General features: G+C 35.9%; 1 protein-coding gene across 3 annotated transcripts in view; it reads right to left on the reverse strand.

Moving 5' to 3' along the window:
- Positions 1-1997: 1997 nt before the first annotated feature.
- Positions 1998-18359, reverse strand: part of RBM26 (RNA binding motif protein 26) — a 49514-nt gene continuing 33152 nt past the window's right edge. For all 3 annotated transcript variants that reach the window (XM_042867084.1, XM_042867083.1, XM_042867085.1), the window contains 5 exons: positions 13423-13527; positions 11397-11606; positions 10227-10313; positions 6666-6779; positions 1998-2693 (listed from right to left, as the gene is read on the reverse strand). In XM_042867084.1, coding sequence (XP_042723018.1) covers positions 2604-2693; positions 6666-6779; positions 10227-10313; positions 11397-11606; positions 13423-13527 — 606 coding nt within the window. In that variant the 3' untranslated portion in view covers positions 1998-2603. The remainder of the gene's footprint in view (positions 2694-6665; positions 6780-10226; positions 10314-11396; positions 11607-13422; positions 13528-18359) is intronic.

Raw genomic sequence — 18359 nt, forward strand, 5'->3', positions numbered from 1 at the left:
CCAAAAAAAAAAAGGAAAAAAAATCAAGTAATTTGATAGAGAAATACACAGGACGTCAATTTTGATTGCAACCAGAATACCATTACCTTATGCTGCATGGCATCTGATTATAGAATAGTTTTAACCGAAACAAGCATGTGGATTTGTTTTTTAAACTGACAGCAAAACAAACTATTCTAATCCAGGTGGTTTTCAATCATTCAAAATCACATAAAATAAGGTAAAAGAAGGCAGGAGGTAAAAGAAATGACAGCAAGTATTTTCCCGTCACCTTTCTCTGATGAAATGGGTAAGTTAGGTGTTGAAAACATATTCCCCATACAGGTAGACCAGGTTGCAGGCAATTATTAAGAAATGAATCTAGCATGGATCTGTTAGCATGCTGAATTCAAAACAAGCAAGCAAATATATAATAATAATAATTTTTAAATTAGATGATAAAGAATTTTGAGATGCTTCACAATAAGCATCCATATTAAGTATACACAAGTGCTTATCATTACCTTTTGCTAAGATTTACTGCCACTGAAAAGCCATGGTTGAGCAGTAGAAAAAGCACACAACACAACAACTTTAAGGTAGCATGCACAGTTGTTTCCCATGCTATACCTGTTCTGCATGAGAACATACTAAAAAATTCCACCTTCTGGACTGACAATCTGGCAGTCTTCAAATGTACTAAATTATTAACAAAGAAAAGTAGAAAAGCTTGTATTTAACTCAGTGAACTGGAAGTGCTCATTGTATAAAAAAGTTCTTAAAATATTTTATTTTGCCTTAAATTCAGTGTAAAAAGAAACTAATTTTTCAAATGCAGTTTGCTAAGGCAAGATTTTGAATTTACTGTAACAAGCATGGCAGTCAAGTGTGGTATTTCAATGTGAAACTAAGTCCGTACAAAAAAATTAAGTGCCTATGTTTGCAGGAAGATCTGCATACACATAGGAATATAAAAAGAAACAGGATTAAGGCCTCAGAAAAGCCTCCAACATCTAAAAAGTGTGGAATAAAACCTCTACAGTGAGACTTCTTCTCTCTGGGATACTATTTCTAATTACCTCTGCTCCTATTACGGAATTTTAAAAAAAGGGGAGGGGAGGAGGTGCAGCTCTCCCTCACCTCCCTTCCAAAACACAGAAACACAAAGACTGAAGAAAATAGACTGCAATACTATTTCCTGCATTTCTTTGTCAGATAAGATTTTACATTGTATTCATGAACAAGTTGATGGAAATAAAAAAGAACTAGTGTTTAACAAATGCTTTTCCTTTTGCAAGCAGCAGAATGGCACCAAAAGGAAAGTCTACTAGTGCAAAAATCTAAGGAGAAGTTTCAGATCCCGCACAACACAATGCCCTCCTGCAGCCAATTAAGTATTTCTATAGTGTACATTTTATGTATGTACATTTTCACATGACCAAAATACACTACAGTGTGAACTTGCTATCTGCAAATACTACTTAAAAAAAACATCATGATAGAACTACAGAGAGATTAAAAAAACATATGTATTAATGTGTGATCATAATTTTTAGAATTGTTCTTGCCAAATATCCCACTTCTCACACTCTTATCATCCTAAACTACATAACAAGCTGTACACGTTTTTGCGGGACTAAATTTTCTTCTGCAGTTCTACAGTGCAGGATAAAGAATAAATTCCTTACTATCAAATTGTTATTCTACTTCAAGTTTGACTTAAAACAGCTTTAAAATTCAGAAGATGTTCAAAACCTTGTATGTGACAGAGTACATATGTGAGTTAAATTAAATGAAACTTCATTATTTTGAGATTTTTCTTTTATATTCAATACTATTTTAATATGAAAGTGATTAGAGCTCTTTTTGTGAGTATGGGGGTGGGGTTGCCATTTGAAATGGTCTTTTTTCTTTTCTTTTTTTTTTTTTTTTTTTTTTTTTTTTTTTTTTTTCGTTATGAAGGACCATTGCCTTTTCTTTTTTGGTTATTGCTTTTTTTTTTTTTTTTTTTTTTTTTTTTTTTTGAAGACCATTCCATTTATTTATTTTTTAACATCTTAAAGTCATAAGGACTTATATGCAAAGCAGTCATACACTTTATCATTAAAACCCATAGGTAAAATACGTACACAAATCCAACAAAAGGCTAGTACATAGTAAAGCCTAAGCATACTACTATGCAATATTATGAATACATAACTTTAGAGACTTCAGTTTAGTACTGTTATCTATTCATTTCTGAAAACATTCACAAAGATTTTAAATGCAAATTTTCATTCCGTATCTGGAATAGAACAAAAATTATCTATGTTATAACAACTTCTGGTCATTTGTGCTTGACCAATTCAGTAAATTACAAAGAACCCAAAGAATTCTGTAACTTTCTGTAGAACTATGTAATAAAAACATTGCATATGTTCCTAGTATGATGTCTTTAGCAACCATTTACTGAAATGTAACTCAAACATCAATCTCTCAAAACGTGTAACTGATCAGCTTCTTTTTAGTCTATATCCGAATTCAACTTCATCACAAAACCCCTTTTAATACAAAGATGCAGAAGTACATTAGGTAATACTAATGCAACACAGGTGCAGTTCTAGCACTGTCATCGGTCAGTTGAATCATCTTCTCCATGAACGAGATTCATTATCCTCCTCCTCTTCGTCATCATCTTGAAGAAGTGAGTCATCCACCAAAGATTCCTCCTGAAACTTCAAGAGATAAATGTGATAGTCTATGTTATGTCACAAAATGTAAGAGATTGAAAGACAAAATACAATCCAGATCCATAAAAACTAAGAAGGAACATACAATTTCATTTTTCATAGGTAAAAAGTAATGCTTTCAAAAAGTATACGTGTGTATAAAATATACATATAATTAATAAATGGTAAATGCAGCTGCTTTTTTTTTTTTTTCCTTTTACTGAGCTTTAAAATGATCTTGTAGTTTGAAGAATCAGAAGATCTGTTGAACATGTTCTCATGCCCAATCTTTAACATTTTGATGAAATTTAATATACTACACTGAAAACTGAAGTTAGCTTTTCCAAGTTTATATTAACTATGTCTCTTTTAGTCTAAGAGCTTAAACTACCTCACTATCAAAAACTTTTAATGAGATACTTTAATTAAGCTTAAATCCAGCATGCTCAATAAAATGAAGATTTTAAAGTGCATTTAGATTAATTTAGAAAAAACGTTTTCAAATACGTTCAAACAACAACACAGTATCTCGACATACTACACAAAACACTCTTCAAGTTAGGGGCTTCAGTTAAAAGTTAAAACAAAGAAATAAAGAAGATAGACAATGAGTTATGTTTTATTTTTGCCTACATACACAGAGGTGTGTATATATAAACATGTCCTTATCTCAGAACTTTTTTTGATGATTGCACTTATCACTGCAATTTCTGCGCTAACTAAAGAAAGGACAAATTCAAAATCTCTTTCCCTAAAGAAGTCTCCCAGATGTTCAATTACATGTCTGTTCTTTCTTGCTTGTTCTTCTCATCCCAGCAATTCTAGTTTTTGCTACAGAATTTCCAAACTCAGCAAGAGAAGTTAATTTGTGAGGTTAGTGAAACGCTAGAAAAATACAAGGCAGTAGGCTGAGAAATGCTGAGAAGTATTTATATTAACCTGGCCACTGGGATGAAAAGGAAATAAGAAACTCTTTTATAAATATATTAACCGTAAGAGGAGGACCAAGGAGAATATCCACTCTTTGCTGGATGAGGCTGGGGATGTGACCTCTGAGGATAAGGAAAAAGCAGAGGTTCTGAATGCCTTCTTTGCGTCTGTCTTTAAAAGTCAGACCAGTTATCCTCAGGATACTCCTCTCTCTGGCCTGGTAATCTCGGCTGGGGAGCACACTAACCCCCCTGTGATTCTGGAAGAAACAGTCAGAGACCTACTGCTCCAACTGGACTGCCACAAGTCTATGGGGCCAGATGAGATCCACCCAAGAGTGCTGAGGGAACTGGTGGAGGTGATAGCTGAGCCACTTTCCATCACCTGCCAGCGCTCCTTGTTGACTGGTGAGGTCCCAGAAGACTGGAGGCTTGCCAATGTGACTCCCATTTACAAGAAAGGTCGTAAGGAGGATCCGGGGAACTACAGGCCTGTCAGCCTGACCTCGGTGCCAGGGAAGGGGATGGAGCAGATTGTCCTGAGGGAGATCATGCGGCATGTGCGGGATGACTGGGGGATCAGGCCTAGCCAGCATGGGTTCACAAAGGGCAGGTCCTGTTTGACCAACCTGATCTCCTTCTATGATCTAGTGACCCATCTGGTGGATGAGGGAAAGGCTGTTGATGTGGTTTACCTAGACTTCAGCAAAGCCTTTGACACTGTCTCCCACAGCATTCTCCTGCAGAAGCTGGCAGCCAGAGGCTTGGATGGGTACACTCTTGGCTGGGTGAGGAGCTGGCTGGAGGGCCGGGCACAGAGAGTGGTGGTGAATGGAGTTAAATCCAGCTGGCGACCAGTCGTGAGTGGTGTTCCCCAGGGGTCGGTGCTGGGGCCTGTCCTCTTCAATATCTTTATTGATGACCTGGATGAGGGCACTGAGCGCACCCTCAGTAAATTCGCAGATGGAATTTCCAAATTGGCTGGAAGTGTGGATCTGCCTGGGGGTAGCGAGGCCATACAGAGGGATCTGGACAGGCTGGAGAGCTGGGCTGGAGCCAATGGGATGAGGTTCAACAAGGCCAAATGCCGGGTCCTGCACTTCGGCTACAACAACCCCAGGCGACGCTACAGGCTTGGGGCGGTGTGGCTGGAGGACTGCGTAGAGGAAATGGACCTGGGGGTATTGATTGATGCTCGGCTGAACATGAGCCGACAGTGTGCCCAGGTGGCCAAGAAGGCCAATGGCATCCTGGCTTACATCAGAAATAAGAGTGGCCAGCAGGAACAGAGAAGCGATTGTCCCCCTGTTCTCGGCTCTGGTGAGGCTGCACCTCCAGTACTGTGTCCAGTTTTGGGCCCTTCACTGCAAGAGAGACATTGAGGCCCTGGAACGTGTTCAAAGGAGGGCAACAAAGCTGGTGAAGGGTCTGGAACACAGGCCATATGAGGAGAGGCTGAAGGAGCTGGGATTGTTCAGCCTGGAGAAGAGGAGGATCAGGGGAGACCTCATTGCTCTCTATAACCACCTGAAGGGAGGTTGTAGTGAGCTGGGGGTCGGCCTCTTCTCTCGTGTCATTAGTGACAGGACCAGAGGGAATGGTTTCAAGCTGCGGCAGGGGAGATTCAGGCTGGACATTAGGAAGTATTACTTTTCAGAAAGGATGGTCAGGCACTGGAATGGACTGCCCAGGGAGGTGGTGGAGTCACCAACCCTGGGGGTGTTCAAGGAAAGGCTGGATGTTGTGTTGAGGGACATGGTTTAGTGGGAGCTATTGGTAATAGGTGAACAGTTGGACTGGATGACCTTTCAGGTCTTTTCCAACCTTGGTCATTCTATGATTCTATGATATATTCGCTTTCTTCAGTAAGCTGTTTTACAAGAGAGAAGAACTGCTATCTTCATTCACTACTTTTGCCTACAGAAAGCAGCTCTGTTAACATCTTGACTATCAATACACGTAGAGTACTATGAACCAGACTAAAATACTACAGCCTTCTGACAACTCAGTCTTTTCCCCTAGTGTCTAGATGCTAAGCATCTAAGTGGAAGCAGAGATTATCATAAAACCTTTAACAGTTTCCTTACAGTGAACACAGAGAGCCTACAGACCTCTGTACTAGAGAAAATGTCACTAAGGGGAACTATCACAGAAGTATCTTAGAGAAAGTGCTGAAAAAAAATTTTTTTTTTTAAACGATTGATTCAGAACATCAAAATTAAATTTGCAGATGCAGAATATATCCAGTACAGTTATTCTTGGTATTCATATTTGAACAATAGTATTCCCCATCATAGGACACTGTAAGTGCTAAGTTCACTCACATTCCAACAAAACCTACCAAATTAAGAGAACAAATGTGTAGAATGGGCTAACCAACTGTAAGCACACAGAAACTTGAGATATTTTACACGTTTAAGATTAAAATTCAGGCTGTTGACTACAGGTATCACCACCACCCTGATCTCATCCTGCTTAAGATGAATTTTAAACTATGAAACAATATAGAATTTTTATTTATTTATGTATTTTTAAATCAGCAAATTAATTTGAAGTTCTTAAACTTCTCTGTCCAGGACCTAGCGATTCTAACATTATACTTCAATATCAACTTAAACAAATGCTGCAAGCACTACAAACCTCACACAAAGAATAACATTTAAATGCAAAATTTCCCAAGAATTGTTGAAAAGAAATTGATTATTAAGACATTTTGTGATGTCAAGGGGATTAATTCAGGTGAAGATAATTCAAATAAAATCCTAGCCATGGTTTGGACAAAATCCTCATTATTTCTCATTTAAGTTCAAACACACCCCTCCTATTTTATTTTCTAGATGTACACACTAGAAATGAAACATGCCGGCAATGAAAAGTGAAAGACTGTCAATAGCCTAGAAAACAATATTTTCTTAAATAAATAAATCCATTTCCTGATACTGAAAAGTGAGTCAGATTTAAGTGGTATGAATCAATAGATCATTTTCATTTAAAAAACAAAACCATTTCATTTTAAGAAATAAACATGAGACAAAAAAAGCAAACTTACTTCTTCTTCATCAGGCTCAGCTTCTTCTGTTTCAACAGCTGACATACTAGCAACAGGCTTGTTCCATGCCAACTTTAACTCCTGTCCTTTAAACCGAGACCCATGGATTGCAGCCTAAAACAAATTTAGTCTTAGTTAAAAATGTCTTTGTCAGGAGAAAAAATAACTTCTCTAATAGTTAAATGCCAGAAACAAACCAATGGTCTGCTTTTTCTGAGAAAACAAGTTTTAATATGTTAATATTGAATTAGTGTTCATTGTCTAAAACAAAACTTTATTAACTACACACGAAATTCACACATCCTTTCAGGAAAATGATCAAAACATATTCAAACAAAATAAGCACTGAAAAATCATTAATCACTTGGTGATTCAACATACTGAACTTAATACTTGCCTCTGCTTTTAATACTACACTGATGGGTACTTCGCCTTTTTGAAGACTGACACAAACCTATTAACACATTACTTACTAGAAGAAACAAGCCATCCCACATATACAAATAATTAAATATTAAAGGAAAAAAATAAACCTTTGTGATTACAACTTAGTCTACTGGAAATGTTTCACTTCCTGTATAGCCCTTGTAATTGAAATATAAAAATTTTTAACTTATGGGATATTCATGGCTTTCTAAGTACCAGATCCATTAAGTGGCTGCTTTGGAAATAGTATGTTCAAATTAAAGTAACATGAACTAGCATAAATCAGTGTTAGCAACATTCCGAAATAACCATCACAGTCACAAAAGATTTATAGTGCAATCTGAAAGCACAGCGTAATGTGAAATGTAGAAACAATTACATGTTCGATGACATCTGAACATGAATTGTGTGATATTGAAGTCCCCAGGTATAAATTTTAAATTTGTACATATAAATTTATGATAAATTTAAAAGATTCTATGCCTATTAAAATGCAGCTCTGGAGCTTTTTGTTCATGGTCTCATCACAATATCACATAACAAGAATTTTTAAAAGCACTTATACGTGACTTTTAGATCAAGAAACAACTTGTAATCTTTGGAAGAAGTTACTACTACATAAAATTCAACATTTTACAACAGGGAATACTCCTCTTCCTTTCAGACTAGGAGAGATACAGTCATAAAGCTTAAGCCTTTTTTCATTTAAGAAAGTAAAATATTAGCAGCATTTACTCCAAAATTGGCCTCAGTAGATGTTTTTTAATGATTACATTTTTTATCTACAATTTCTTCTATTACCAGCCTTAGAGTCTGCTTTACTAATAAACACAAAAAGTCCAGTGGAATTATATTTAGACAAGAATATCTTAAGAAAAAAAAATGAGACTTTACTGTATTTGACCTCGTACATTTTTTATAATATTTTAGTATAAAAATAAACATTTAATCAGACGCAGTTACAAGGAAATGAAGAAGTTTCAGTGCAAACTGGACTGTGGGCATATCACATACAGGTAATGACTTCTAATTCAATCCAAATCCTTCCACTTTTCACAGAACCTTCCAAACTTCACTGCAAGCACATCTTCACCTTGAGTACTTACTATTTTTCTAAAGCAGTGAAATGTATCGTGGAAAAACAAGCATACAGAATGTTAACTTTAATTGTTCTATTGATCACACCTCCCCATCCACTAACCATGTCTCCCTTCTCCCTTGTCAATACCTTTCTGCATTCTCTGCACTGTTTTCTTTCTTCATTTCACATATATCAACTTCTGAGTTTGCTTCTGAAGTATTACTGAACTTTGACTTTTGGGTACAGAAAGTTAGCTATGACTGAAATGACTCTGCATGCCAATTTTTCTGAAGAAGATGTAAAAGTAAAACCTGTATTTTGCTGATAAAAGGTATCTGTAATATGATCTGTTAACCTTTTTGTGGCAAATCATACTCTATACGGGAGTAGAGATGTTATCTGGACAGTTCATAAAAACAGATGATTGTTTTTTGTTATATAAACTACAACTGTAACATTAAATAATATGAAGGCACAAAATCAAATATCCAATGTTAGAAAGCATCAAAATAAAAAATTCCAACCAATCCAACCATAACTGAATCCATTCTAGAGTATAGTAATTATTACAGCTTTTATTTGTGATCTCTACGTTTACTGTTTGTGTTCTTTCAGACACACAATACTACTGCTTTATCCTTACCAGTCATTATGTACCATGTATCATTACTTACACTTCCTTTTTTACAGAATAATTTAGTCTCCATACAGTCAGAGCTCCACACTGTTGCATTAGAATGTTTCACACCCAACACTTCTCTTTCTTTAAAACACCTCTGGCTTATGAATCAAATTATTTCTCAAAGTATCTATTATGATGTTGTGAGTGGTCAGAACTACTCTTACCGGCTTCTTTTTCATTGTAAATACTTCTGTCAATCAGATCATTTATCTTTTTCAAGATAAGGAATACAGAAACAAAAGAATCTGGTCAAATATGAAAATTCTGTTCAAATAACCTCCAAAAGATAAACTTTGTGCAAAGATATAATCTTCAAAGTATAACTATGAAATCAAATCTTTCTAAACAATCATACCATATACATTAATCTTCTCTTTTTTTTGCCTGGAAACCCCATTACTTTCAGGATACTCCTTCCCAACAGTGATGGAAGGATTTTAAAGAAAACAAAATAATCTGCAATGCAACTATGTTCATTATTTTGTGCAGATTCATATACTGCTTGCACTATTAACTGAGTAAGGCAAGAATCCTGTTCATCCAGAAATATAGTCCTCATAATCTATATTTAAGGATAATGAATTACAACATACCTCAATGCTGTGTTTCAGAACTCTCTAAGAATTACTTTTATAATTCTATACTTCTGTAACTTCATAAATAAATATGCTTTGGGGGAAAAGAAAATATCTCACCGCATAAAATTACATTTATATTATCATTGATTTCCAGGCAAAGCTAAATACAACTGATGAACCAACCAAATATATAGACTCAGTCTGCAGGCTGTCAGTTAAACTACACAAGACTGAATCCTTAAGGTGAAAATAACTGGCAATTAAATAAGGATATCTACCTGTGAATTTCTATATGACTGTCTTGACTTCTCTCTTACAAAAGTATAACCCTGCTTTGTTATAAATCCTTATACTGTAAGAGATTCAGTAATCACAGAACCACAGAATTACCAAGGTTGGAAAAGACCTCTGTGATCATCATCCAGACCACCTACAACCAGTATTTCCCCAGTAAACCATGTCCCTTAGCACAACATCTAAACATTTCTTGAACACCTCCAGGGATGGTGACTCAATAGCCCATTCCTGGAAATGGCCACCAGAAACAGGCATGACTTTCCAGTTGCTCCATGTCATGTCCCTCTGGCATCACTGCCTGAAAAATCCCCTCCACAGACCACGGGCAAGGTCTCTTTGCCTGTGTCACTTTTGACAGAATTGTTCCATCTACAATTAGACTTCCTATATGAGAATTCTTTAAAATATTTCTGAGTAATTATTTGCATTAAATTTAATCAAATATTAGAATATATTGCAGTTGAATGCTGCCAAGTATTTTCAATGAAACTACTCACAGCTTCAGCTTCTGCTCTTGTTTTAAAGGTAATCACCGCATGGAGCGAAGAGTCATCTATCTGGCAATCTTCAATTTCACCGTATTGCTTTTAATATGAAAAAAGAAAGAAAGAAAAAAAAGCTTAGTAAACCAGCCTTCCTCCTCTACCCTCCCCTTCTAAAAATGATGTCCTACATGAAATACCTCAAAAAGCATATCAAGTTAGAACAGTGTACCCTTTCACACTCTTAATGCGAATTAGAGTTCTTTGCATGGAAGTATTATTTTTCTTTGCATTTTTAAAAACACAAAGTACCACAGTTTACATTTCCTAGTTGTAAACACACAAGTATGAAGTAAAATTATGACAGAAAATAGAGGTGGTTCTGCTTCAATACTTCTCCTTGATTAAGAAGAGGGGGTCTTCAGATTATTCCAATAGTTTATTATGAAACAGTTCTATAAAAAGATGAGATACTGGACAGGTAGCCAAAATTTCCATCTTAGCTTGATTTCAGCATCTTAACTTCTAGCCCAATAAACTCTTCCAATACTTTCTAAGGTATTCTAATGCTGCCAAGAACGTAAGCTCCAATACCCAACATATCTGTACAGGTGGAGTGCACTGCTGAAGTACAAAGAACATGTGAGAAAACAGCAACAACGGTCTTCTGGCAGACTCAATCATAATACTAGGCTGTGGATTAAAAATAAGTTTATTCTTTTAAATCTTCACTGAGACTACATTACCAGTGCCTTATGGTTGACCAAGTGGATTGTTGTTGTTGATCAACAATAACAAAAAAAACCTCTAAGCTTAGACAGATTAATACAAGAAACCTTTGGATGCCTTGTCGAAATTTGTCAGTAAATACATAGTTCTCATCTTTATAGTCCAAATCAGAATGGCAGAAACACTGAAAAATTTCAGGTCATCTTGAAACTCCCCTCAAAAATACCACCAATTCTGACAAACTGTCTGATGTTTCAGTTAACAGCAGTTGAAATAACAGTGTAATTTCTGTTTCACCTTTTTCTGACTTTTTTTTTCTTCTCTATATCATGAACAGGTATACCATGTTATAGAGTTATTCCTGAATAATATTTCCAGATGAACTGAATCAAGCATAAACAAGTCACTGGATAGAATGCCATCCCATGAGCAGAAAAAAGAGAAATTACAAAATACCGCAAAATGAGGAAGAAGATCTTCTCTATCACTTTCCGTAAACGCAGAAATTTCTAATGCCCTTGGTCGATGATCCACAACAGCATGTACAGGAACTCCTCTGCCTCGACCCCGTCCACGTATTCCTCTACCTCTGCTACGTGATGCACCTCGACCTCTTGCATGGACCCCTCTACCACGAACTGAAGAAAGAATTCCTCGTTTGGCAGCCTAAGATTTACACACATGGATTTATTAAAATTCATAATCCAAATATTTAGACAAAATTAACAAACACGTATTTTGACATTTCCTAAAAAAAAAAAAATAAAAAATCCATCCCTAAAGAAGACTTAGAGCAACTTTAAGATCTTAAAATATGCTAAAATTAATGATGTACGTTATTAACAGATTCAAAATAGTACTGGAACAGAAAAAACAACAAGTCAAAGAAGCACTCATATGTGAGGACAATTCCTTTCCTCGGGAGAGACAGGAATATAACATTTGAAATTTGTTAATGAAATTTTCTCATTGTACTGACTAACAGTTTTCTCCTAATTTACAGACAGAATTTTTAGTCTCAAAAGAAAATATAAAATAATAAAAGAGCATAGTAACATTTGGCCACAGTACTGTGAGTTGTGAAACAGAGGTTCTACTATGCATATCCAAGGACAAATTGTTCTCTGAAAATTTGGGTCTACACAGTCACCAATTTCCAATCCCACACCTGCATTTCCAATGCACAGAACAGACATGCATTTTCTTGAAATCAAAAGGCACTCCAACAGACATTAAAAAAAAAAAAAGTAAAATTTAAGCTTAAAAAATAAAAACCACCCACAAACCATTTCAAGGATTGAATTTGAGCATGTATAGCAGACATTAAAAAAAACAAAACACTCAGATCATTACAAAAGAGATTGCCCTATTTATGAAACAGAATGCTAAACAAAATCACAGTAACAATGTTTTTAACGTATCCTATCGCGTTTACCACGTCAGTACTGCTAACGCTACTTGACTGCATGCCAATGATCTCCTTCCATGAGGAAATCAATTTATGACTGCTGTATTAATAAAATCATTCAGGATACCTACGAAATATTATTCACTATCAGAATAATTATTTTAAGTGTTTGTTTTTGAGTCATCTCAGTTCAACAGGCTTGGCTTATTAACAAACCTATTTTCACCATCAGCAAAGCTACACAACAACTTGAAGTAAGATTTTAATGCAAACTAGCTGCATGTACATGCACTGTGCCTGCATGCAGTCATACCTAAAATACAACCAAGCTTCATTAAGAATGATTTATTTAAGCAACACACCACTCTGCTTTAGAGTAGAAAAAATATCAGTATCTTCCAAGTAGCTACTACACATACAGGCAAAATAGCAGAATTATTATCCGTCCAATACTATTCATAATTTCTTATACTAAGACAAAAAACAATCTAGAGCAGCCTTCTGTATTTTTTTTTTTTTTGTAAAGCAAGTAAAACAAAAAGAACAAATATGTTTCTGTACACTAAATGCTTAGGACATACTGTATCTGTTTTCGGAGAGTCCACCTTCTCTCAAAAGTAATGCTGTGCTAACATTACTTTTTGCCACTTTGGCCTTTTTGGTTAATATCATTGAGAGGATGTTGATATTACAAAAAAAAACAAAAAACAAACAAACAAACAAACAAACAAACAAACAAAAAAACCCCATCAGGCTGTATTTTTTATTCCTTTGTAATCCAACACAGACAACAATTTAAAAATAGTCTAATGTCCACAAGGATGTATTACGATCATAAAAATCATAAAATATCATATCATCTAAAGTTTCAGAATTTAAATAAATTAGTGATAAAAAGTAATGCTGATGCTTTTTCTCTACTGAAGCAGAACCCAGAAACTTTTATTTAATATTACTGCTAACTGCCTTCATCTGTAATAAGAAACACTGCACTGAACGATACAATTCACAAGTCAGCAAAAATGTAGGAAAATATTTCATTGAAAGATAGAAACAAAAGATGAGAAAACATACTTCCAGCTGCAGCTCTGTGTATTTCCGTCTTAATTCAGTAACTTCCTCCCCAGCTTGCATCTTCTTGTATAAATCCAGTTCAGTATCTAGTAACTCTTTCTGCATCTAAGAAATTGTCACAGCAAATTATTAGTTGCACAGTTTACATTTTCCAGTGAGGAAACAATTTTCTGATGAAACCTAAGAATCCAGTGATATGCTCCAATCGGCAAGCTATTTCAGAAATATGCAGTGACTGAAAGATTGGCCAGGATTGGCCTCCAGGAAAGCGAAAAGTCTGTTTTCCAGGTAGAAGCGTGGTAGCAAATTCCTAGCAACTCTAGGAAAAGCAAATTTTAAAACTAGAGTGCGTAAATTCTAAACTCAGCCAAACTGTGGCTTATTGATTTAGACCACAGCTGTAATTTTGGAGGTAAACGGCTTACAACACTACAATTCCACTTTAAAAAAATACACCAAGGGCAAGCTTAGGAGCCTTAAAGAGGCAAGATAAAACTTCAGTGTGTAGCAGCATGTTTTTGAGCTTGGTGATGTTAAAGCTTTTAGTACATCAAGCCAAACCAAAAGAATCTGTTCTAAACTAGAGATACACAAGACAAAAAATGCAAAATTATATGACAGCAATGAAGTGATAAAAAGGGACTCTACAGGAAAAAAAAAAAAAAGCATTGTTATGAATGAATACACAATCTACACTAAGTAATGAGAAGAAGCTTTTAAAATTATCACAATTCCATAATGAAAAAGCACAAATGGTAGTTCAGTTCAGACCATAGTAGAAAAAACAAACAAACAAAAAAAAACCCACCACAGTAACAGTATCTCTGCTAACAAAAGGTTGGTCCCTGATGTGCCTGTAGTTGCCCTTCAGCACACAGTACCTTATAAATGATGAGGAAGTTCAAAAATATGTATCAAACTGAAAGGTGTCTCTGAATCCAAATTTAGATACGTTCACTGAAAGTACAGAGGTGCAGGTGCTGGTACAGATATAGAAAAGAGCTTCATGTGACTATGAAAATCTTACTTGAAGTTTTGTTCTAAATTGGATACTTATTTTGTTTTTAATGGAAAAAGCAGCAACCCAATGTTCTAATGACATTGCAAATGAAGAAGAAAATTATGACTATGAAATAGTTTTACATATACACTCGTTGCTTCAAACAGCATGTAATGTATTAAAAGGCTGGTTGTCAAAGAGACGAAGGTTTCGCAGTTGTGACTGTTGGAAACCAAGTATCACCACTGAATGATAAAGAAGGGATTTTTTTTGTGTTTCTCTGTTGTATTTTTTTTTTTTTTTTTTTTTCCTGGAAGCTTTAAAAGAAAAAAAGCTGGATTATTCAACTGGCAACTTCAATCTGAACTCCTTTCAGTCCCATTTTCTGATTATCTACAGCAACCATAAAAATTAATCTCCTGTATTATGATTTTCAGTTTTCAGAATTGCAAACTGTTTCTCAAATCCCAGTGTTGTAATGGCATTGTAATGCACCAAAGATGTGACAAAACAACCACTTCTGAAATTTAAAAATGACCAGAAGTTAGAACTCACAAAGCAGTCTGTGACTCTGGTGTCAGAAAGTTTCTAGATTTTTGAAGTTTATTTCTAGTGCTTTTAATGAAGATTTCACTTTTTACAGAGCTGTGCTTCACCTCAATAAGAAAATGCCTCCTTCAAGACATACCAGGAGGCAGCAAAGGTTTCTATACTCATGGGGAAGGGTGTTTTACAATCTCCATTATCTGGAACAAGACAAAAATAAGTGAAAACTACAATCACATGAGGACCAGGTTGACAAAAAAATTAGTAATGTGGACTGCAGAGATCTCAAAATCAACATAAAGAGTTGAAGATGGACAACCTCAAGCATGCACATACCAATATAAACAAGGGAGTACCTATGGAACAGTAACAAAAGGGAAAATCTAATCTCTTTTCTGGCAAATCAGTGCCTTTCTCAAAGGCACTGATAATAAAACGTTATAGGAAGTGGAGCGGAGGGACTAGATGTCTGTGCAGTTTCAGGACTACAATCTCATAGAGATTACACAGAATGGCTTTGGTGGGAGGGGATCTTAAAGATCGTCCTGTTACAACTCCCCACTGTACAGTGACTCACATAACTGGAGTGCTGCAGTAGACAGATGCAGTCTCTTTAGGAAAGCCAAATAAGGATGATGAGAAGAAGTTGTCCTTTGTGTGAGAGAGCTGTGTGAAAGCACGTAGCTATGCCTAAGGGAGATGATGAGTTATTCTCAAGTTCATGAGTTTAAAGTCTGTGTCCCCCAAGCAGCAAAACATGCGGGAAATAATCGGAGGCCTGCATGAATGAATAAAGAGCTCCTAACAAAATTCAAATCTAAAAGTGCAGAAGAGGTGCAAGCAGGCTCAGACCACGCAGAAACAATACAGACTGCCTGCCTGAGCATGTAGGTACCTAATTTGGAAAGCCACAGCCCTCCTGAAGTGGAATAATATGGTGAGGTGGTAAGGAACAAGAAAAATTATGTAGGTGTATCAGGAGCAAAATGAAGACTGTCATGAAAAATACAGGCCTGCTGGTCAATGGGGAAAGTGACCTAGCAAAAAAGGAATTGGGAAGAGCCAATGCCTTTTTCTCCTCAGCCTCTACTGGCAAAGCTTGTCTTCAGCAATCCCAGGTCCTAAGAGAGGTAAAAAAGTCTGGAGCAAGGAAGACTTACCTTTGTTAGTAGAGATTCAAGTTAGGTAACATTTAAGCAAACTGGACGTACGCAAGTCCCTGGGAACTGATTGGATGCAACCGTAAGTACTGAGGGAGCTTTCTGATGTCTCTGCAAGGCCAATCTCAATTATCTTTGAAAGGTCATGACATTTGGGAATATTCCTCAGAACTGAGAATAACCAAATGTCACTCTGACCTTCAAGAAGGGCAAAGAAGATCTGGGGAAGTACATGACGGTCAGCCTTGTCACAATCCCTGAGAGGGTAATGGAGCAAATACTCTTGGAGCTCATTTACAAGTATGCTAAGAACAAGAAGGAGACTGGTGACAGAGAATCAAAAGCAGATCCGAAAATATTGCCAATTCCTAGAACTTTTGTAGTTCAAATTCACTCTACTGGAAATTAACTTCTTTTATCTAAGATCTCTAAGAAACATTCTCTCACTAGACAGTGCCAATTCACTCTCAAACGTCAGAAAAATCTGTCACCTTCAAAGAACATGAATTTAATCTTATTATAGCAGACTTCAGAGCTTGGAGTTATTACCTCTTGTTCCCACTCTAAAACAGTTACTCCACTAAAGCTGTAATTATTTTAAGAGAAAGTCAACTTCAAGAAATCATAGCGTATGGCCCATTTTCAGGATAAAAATTCGCTACTTTTTGCTGACTGACTAATGAGGTAAGAAGCTACAGTGAAGTGAGTATTTACAGGTCATTCCAGTATTTCTTTCAGTACGCTTTTTTTTTTTCCCCACATCTGCACATCACTGTAATTTATATTGCAACTACTTCTAATATCCCTATTTTTATGTAAAATGAAACACCAATTCTTCTATTTCAAACTGAAAACTTATAAACTATTTAAACTAAATCTGGGTTTTAATGTTGCACAAGCTTTTTAAAATAGAATCCCAAACTTTACAAGAGATGATTAAGCATTCTGAAAATTTAAGAACTGAATGAAAGCTGCAAGGAAAGTTTAAGTGCTTTTCTGTTCTAATGGAAAATACAATATAGAAAAATCTGCCCTTTTATTATCACACGCTTCATCATTTTGTTAGCTTTGAAAAATTCAATTGTATGCTTTTTATAGAAGTATTTGCTCCTGAAAATGTCACTTTCAGACTCAAATTGGTTCAGCTGGTGCAGACACACTCGTCATGGTTTTATGATTTTGGTTACCGGTATTCCACATCATAACATCATGTAGAGCACTGGAGTTAAAGAGTTAACGCTCCAGTTGTATGGACTGTCTATAGTTTCTAGGTACCCTTCTCTAAAGAGAAAAACTACTAATCCCAGAAGACTACACTGTTCCTTTTCTGTTTAGAGAGAAAGATGAAGCTGCTCGGGACTCACTAGACTGTCCTTTCTTTCTCTGCTTGTCTCTATGGTGTATGTTCTCTAGCCATCTCACCTTCAGCACGAGAATAAGGCCTTTGGTTTTGGACACTTACTCCTTTATTTGATTTATTAGCTTCATTACTAATTATACTGTATTATACTGTGTTATCTAGCATTCTATTATCATATTTGGTAATTAGTTTTCTCTCTTAGCTCACTGTCCCCATTTCCCCTCCCTTGAGCCATGGGTCCATGGGACCCTCCACCCCATTTAGTCACAGAACCAGGCCAAACCAGGCCCAAACCTTTTGACATATTTACAATTTAATTTTTCAAATTTTTCAAAGCTAACAAAATTGCACTTTAAAGCAGAATCAAGGAACTGGTTACATAAGCGGAAAGTACAGCAGGTAAGAGAAACTCCTCTCACAGATTCAACTCAAATACCGATACCCAAATCAAAGGAAAATCAATTGTATAATCTTATTTCTGAAAAATTCAATTGTTTCGATTTCAATTACACAAAAAGAACAAGAAAACAAACATATACACCAGTTTAATAAGGAACTAGCTTCTAGTTTAGGTATTACATGTGACTAGTGAATATCTGTGTTGCATAACGATTACCATTTAGCGCTAGAAACACTCTTCATTATTTCTGTTAACAACCAGTACAACTGCAGTTGTGTATTACGAAAGCAACAGATTATACACAAAAGACTGAATAAGGCAAAAGACAAATTTCTGTTTTGCTATCTTCAAAATAACACTGTATCTGTGTATCACTGGCTCAAACTTTTAGACAATAGCACAGTTTTTAAATGAACTATGTTCTTTTAAATAGAGGGCAAAACCGATCTCTCTTCACAGAAGACTTCAAGA

Source organism: Lagopus leucura, unplaced genomic scaffold (genome assembly GCF_019238085.1).
Source record: "Lagopus leucura isolate 7727_CA_CO unplaced genomic scaffold, USGS_WTPT01 Super-Scaffold_100001, whole genome shotgun sequence".
NCBI lineage: Eukaryota > Metazoa > Chordata > Aves > Galliformes > Phasianidae > Lagopus > Lagopus leucura.